The sequence below is a fragment of the Porites lutea genome, chromosome 9 (genome assembly GCF_958299795.1).
Source record: "Porites lutea chromosome 9, jaPorLute2.1, whole genome shotgun sequence".
NCBI classification, from domain to species: Eukaryota; Metazoa; Cnidaria; class Anthozoa; order Scleractinia; family Poritidae; genus Porites; species Porites lutea.
Window position 1 is genome coordinate 22,050,468 of NC_133209.1, and position 5,727 is coordinate 22,056,194.

Sequence of the window (5,727 nt, forward strand, 5' to 3'; positions counted from 1 at the left end):
GTTGTAGTTGTAGAGAACACAATTGGCTACGTAGACACTCTGGATTCTCCTGCTACAGATTTTTTTTTTAGTCATCATGATGGGTGGTTTCTATTTACTGATGATGCGGTTGGGATTCATTGGTAGCAGATTTGGTGAAGCTGGCATGAGAGAACTGGCTGTTCAGGGTGATGTAGTGGCTGAAGGCTCAATGGAGAAGGTGATCAGCGGCAAGCATTATAACAAGGCTGTGCACCGTCTTAAAATTGTGTATGAAGCGTTGATGAGAGTTCTTATACAGGAGTTAGAATCGTCTCTCACAGATGAGTCAAACGCCTGTATGCTCAACAAAGAGAAACATCAAGTTAGATATCGGACCAAACGAATTTGACAGAGATCTGCATAGCAATGAATTTCCCAAGTGAGAGGGCCAATTTAATGAGTATGTACTGGACGTCAAGGAGAGGGGCACAGACCTAGCGAGATTCTGGCTGTCTTATCTGGAACTCTGTGAACTGATATTGAACCTTAACTACGCTACGCGAACAGGTAGCTGGGAGTTGTAACGTTCTTGCGTGGTGGAAGTCATACCATGGACTCTTGCATATGATCACCAGAACTTCTCTCGTTACCTCGTCCCATTCCTTGATGACTTGCGCGGATTGTCAGTCTTATTTTCCAGACTAACGAGGAAAGCTTCACTTTTGTTACCTAGCTTCAAGACAGACGTTTCTATGACTTGGAAGTTCATGTATTCAAGAATTTCTTTTTGAGTTGAGATTTTACTTTTCCAGTAAAAAGGGGCAAAAAATACCAATCAGTGCTAGAGACTGATATGTTTTAGTAGCCTGGTTTTCAAAGAAACATGTATATCTATTTTTAAAGTCATTCATTTGTTTAATTATAAGTTGGTAAGGGAAAGCAACAAACCTCCTGCACATCGGGGTAAATTTCATCAGATTTTGAGCGAGTGTTGCTAGGGACTGGCAATATCAATGATTAAAGAGAGTAGGTTTCAGGCATTACCCGGCACGATCGCTTTTTGGCATTTCCATCGTCAAACGTGATAGGTTTATTTTTTTATGTGAAGGTTATGTGCACTCTGTGCTACAATGCTGGTAATTTTTTACACGAAGCCTGTTGAGCTGGATAACGACGATCAAAACTGGTTTATCTGAGCGTTTTGTCAAGGTTTTTTTTTTTTAAAGGCACGCCTCCACACCTAGCAAATTCAAATCGTGTTTGTCCATCCACACAGAAACTCTAAAATGATGCAAATACGATAGCGACCATTCAATACGCACAGGGTGTGCGCCGCTGTATAATGTATGACAACATCGTGTTCGAAAAACACTATTTTCGTTCGTCCACAAGTAAACGAGAAGCCGGCGTTTTCAAATATCTCAACTCTGCAGACCACTTTGTAAAACCTGCTTTTTTTGGTGCCCGGAAAAAGGGAAAAAACCTCCGTCTTAATTCAGAAACACCTGAATACATGTAGACCGGGGCTAAATGTAGAATTATTATTAGTTTAGCTTATAATAACTGAGTATTACGGTCAATGGAGCGAATCTCATGACAGTTTAATCAGCCATGACTTTGTGCAATCGTACATAAAAACCTCGTACCCAGGGTTCTCTCCTACTCGTCGAAATCACTGACAACTTGTGGAAATTTTCAGGGAAACTAAACGTTAACCGTTATTTGAAACCTGAGAAACAGTTATTTAACCTTATTAACCGTTGAATGGTGCGCCCCTTTCGTTGAATAGTAGTGAAAATCAGCACATTTTACTCGCTCATAGTCCGTTATACTTAAAGAGCTGATTTACGACACGTGTTGACTTCAATTTGTGTTTCGTTCATGAAGTTTAAAAGCGAGTGTCTCAGATTTTATAGTTAAATATTATTTCTGAGATAGATGTCAAAAATTTTCTGTAGAGAGTTATAAAAAGAAAAACAAACAAGAAAGCAGTTAAAATGAAACCATGTTTCTTTTAGGGCATGTAAAAATGAACGTATCTTAATTAATACGTGATTTTACATTATAGAGTCAGAAACGTATCATGCTCAAAACTGTCGTGGGAAAAAGTGATATTGGCGACTGGGTAATTTATTGTAAAAAACCAAATGTCTGAAAACAAAAGTTGGAAGTAAATGTTAAATGTGGAGTTATCCGGTAAGTCGATGAACACTGAATATGCAGCTACTACGATTTTATTTAGCGGACAAAAAAAAAACTTAAAGAAGAATAACATTAAAATGAATTTATTTTTCAGGTCATGTAACATATTCCTATCGAACGGTTCTTAGCAAGTTTAGGAACGACAAGTCATCAAGGGTTTCCTGTGAAACTCTATGCCGGAAAAAAATATGGAGCAACTTCAAGGAACTCCACAATAAAAAATTAGTTTTAACGTTACACTCGCTCCATTGTACAAATAGCAATTATCTTCCCTAGTAGAGTTGAAATCCACCTAATTATTAAAATACAATGAGCTACTATTTTGCCAATCAGGAAATCCGAACATTCAGCAACGTTTATTTAGTTGTGCCAGCTATATAAATAATCAGAAGACTTTTGGGCGGCGTTTGTAATTTTGTTTGCCCACCTGTGCTTCAAACAAGCAATACCTATATCATCAGTCCTTTATTAACGTGCTGATTAATACAATGAATTTTAATGAGCTTGCCTTCGGCGATTTCTGCCTTAAACCAATGCGAAAAAGGAACTGCGCACACGTTTTCATCTTGACAGCACGAAGACAGATTCGAACTCAAAATACCCTTTATTTTGGACGCTATTTAGCTTTAAGGATAAAGAATACTATTTTATGATGCTAGTTCCTTTCGTATTATTGCTCTCGGCTGCCACGGCCTGGAGTCAATCAGGTAAGTGAGGGATGCGATGATACAATCTTACCTGACCTTTCTTAACGTTCACTCTGTTGTTATTTTAACCGCCTTTACTAATTATCTACCTCTGGTACTGCAAATGACATTTATCTATACTAAAGCAATAGTTCTAGTCTAAGACATAGCTTAAAATATATGCCTTAAAATATACACCCATGACACCAATGCGAATTCACGGAAAAACCGAAAAAAAAAAAATATATATATATATATTTATTATTTTTGTTTAATTTCCGAGGGTAATGTTCTACCTTAAAGAAATACCTTTTGTTATAAAAAAAAATCGAGAAAAAAGATAGAAGCACAACTACCTAGAGGAAAAATCAATCATAGCCGATTTTCAATACCACATTTTAACCTTAAAAAATGCGGATATTTTTAATATCTTAACCAGACCAGCTTGAAAAAACTTTGGGGCCTCAATAGGATAAATTCATCCGGCAGATTAAAATAATCTATAGCAACTGACCGAGCCCGTTAACCTGGCCCTGCCAATTCAAATATCATATCACTGATTAAAGAGAAATAGGCATTTTTCATGGCTTCCACTGATTGATACAATTTGATTGTATTTTTAACATGGTTAAATATAACATGTTACAATAAAGACAAAAAATTGTCATACGTGACAATATAATTGCGAACATAGATGCTCATTAATCTTTCTTAAATATTTCCATGGATATTAAGATATTCTTTATTCTTCTAGTTACAATAGGTTTTTTCATACCACGAGTTGCGAGTTTTCGCCCTTTACTGATTATGCCGTGCTTTTTCGTCATAAGAGATCACTCGAGCAGGCAATTGTTTACAGCCATTTATATCTAAAATACGCTGCATGGCTTAAACGCAGACCTGGATCATGCCCTTTCTTCCTTTATTTCCGTCACCAAAAATTATGGTTCTCTCCCGGCCCTACTTATTTCTGTATTATCTTGAAATTTCCCCGTTTATTCACATTAAGCTTTATTTTATTGGTGAAGGAAAATTCCTTTTAATTTTTTTAAATGTACCAATCACAGTTCAGCTGTGATTCATCAGGCGCTGTGCTTTAAGTCTCAGAAAGTAAGATACGGACCAGTTGGACAAAAAAACAAAAAACGAAACAAAACAACAACAACAACAACAACAAAAAACACCAAGCACCTAACGCGTATCCGGATATTTTTGAAAACGGAGATTTTTTTCTCTCCGTTTTAGGGCCTTCCGCCAACACGAAATCGGCGTTTCCGGGCACCAAAAGGGCATGTTTTAGAAACCGTTCCCAGGGAAGGAAGACATTTTGAAACCATCAGCTTCGTGTTAACTTGTGGATAGACGAAAACGGAGGTTTTCGAATGAGAAGATGTCATACATCGTAAACTGCTAGTATCACGCATGCTCTGTAACCGGGATGCTATCGTATTTTTATCATTTTAGCGTTTTCCTGTGGATGGGCGAAAACAATTCATTCCTTTGCACGGCCGCGAGAAATGTCCATGTCCGTTTTTCAAAAATATCTGGATACACGTGGACAGGGCCTTAATTGACCGTCGTGTATAATTACAGAGAAAAATACATAATACTGTAAAAGCTATGATAATCATTTTATTGGGGCCAATCCACACTGTTCTTTTGAGTCCACAATCTTCAGAGTTGGATCAAAAGACGAATATAAAAAAGCATTTATTGGGCTTTATGTTTTACTAAGTATCAAAAATGATTATTCCCTGAAATACTTCTAATCCACTGCAGCCCCGCAGACCGTTTAGTGAGCATTTATTTTGATTAACCTCCCTCAAGCTTACTCCAAATATTCATTTCATGTTTTGAAAAGCTTCATAGTTAACACAATTATTTACTTGTTCTTCAGCTTGCGACGTTGAAAGGGCAGTTGGTATCGAGCTTGGAAATACTGGCCCCGTTCCCGATGACAAAATGAACGCATCAAGTGAACACAACAGGTATGTTACGTTCATCAATTATAAGGGTGATATCAACTCCCTTTTTGAGTTAACGAATAGAAAGGTTTTAAATAAATAAATTTTCGTAAATTACCAGTCAAACGAGAGTCATTTGTAAGTTTCCGGATCAACTGCAAACAATACTATTTAGTTATTGTATCCTTTTTCGTTTTTTGGGCAATTCAAAAATAGTGAGCTGTTTGTTGGATGTTTGTTTGCTTTTTTTGTCATGTTTGCTGAAGTCATTCTTAGGTAAATTTTAAATTTTTGAATCTCGCTTTTTTTTTCTGAAAGATCTGATAAGATGGATATGAAAGCAGATTTTTTTTTTGCAATATATGTCTCATATATTAGCTGAGATGTCGCAGTTTGAATTTGGATAAATTTGTAGAACAAAAACTGGAGCCGGAACTGAGACATCTTTACTGTCGAAGGTTAAAAGACAAAAAGAAACGTTTAAAAAGAGAAATTTTCAACTGCGTAGAATCCTGGGAAACGAATTTGTGATGTCAGAAAATGTCACATAATAATTTTTTGTACTGCTTAAATTAGCGTTATTAAGTCAAAAGATGAAAATCTAAATGCATACGATTTTAGTCCACAATGAGAGGTTTGTGGTACCAAAAAATCAGCTTATTTTGTACAAAACTGTTAAAAAAAATATTAGAGCAATCGTTTTTTTAAAAAAAACTATGGATCCGGGGGCGCACTAACTCGGCTCATACGTGTCGCATCGAAAGGCGGTTTTCGGTATTTTGCTCCTCTTCCGATGCTCTTTCAGATGATGTTAGTTTGACTCAAAAAGTAATGAAAATAATTTTCCCCATTTTGGTGAAGTTACAATTTGTACTTTAAACTAAAAAAATCCAAAAAAAGTTTTCGGTCATTTA

At 36.4% G+C, this 5,727-nt stretch overlaps 1 protein-coding gene across 1 annotated transcript in view; it reads left to right on the top strand.

Moving 5' to 3' along the window:
* Positions 1-2,686: 2,686 nt before the first annotated feature.
* The window catches only part of LOC140949042 (uncharacterized), a 56,542-nt gene continuing 53,501 nt past the window's right edge, over positions 2,687-5,727 (top strand). The window contains exons 1-2 of the mRNA XM_073398294.1: positions 2,687-2,870; positions 4,747-4,837. Coding sequence (XP_073254395.1) covers positions 2,813-2,870; positions 4,747-4,837 — 149 coding nt within the window. The 5' untranslated portion in view covers positions 2,687-2,812. The remainder of the gene's footprint in view (positions 2,871-4,746; positions 4,838-5,727) is intronic.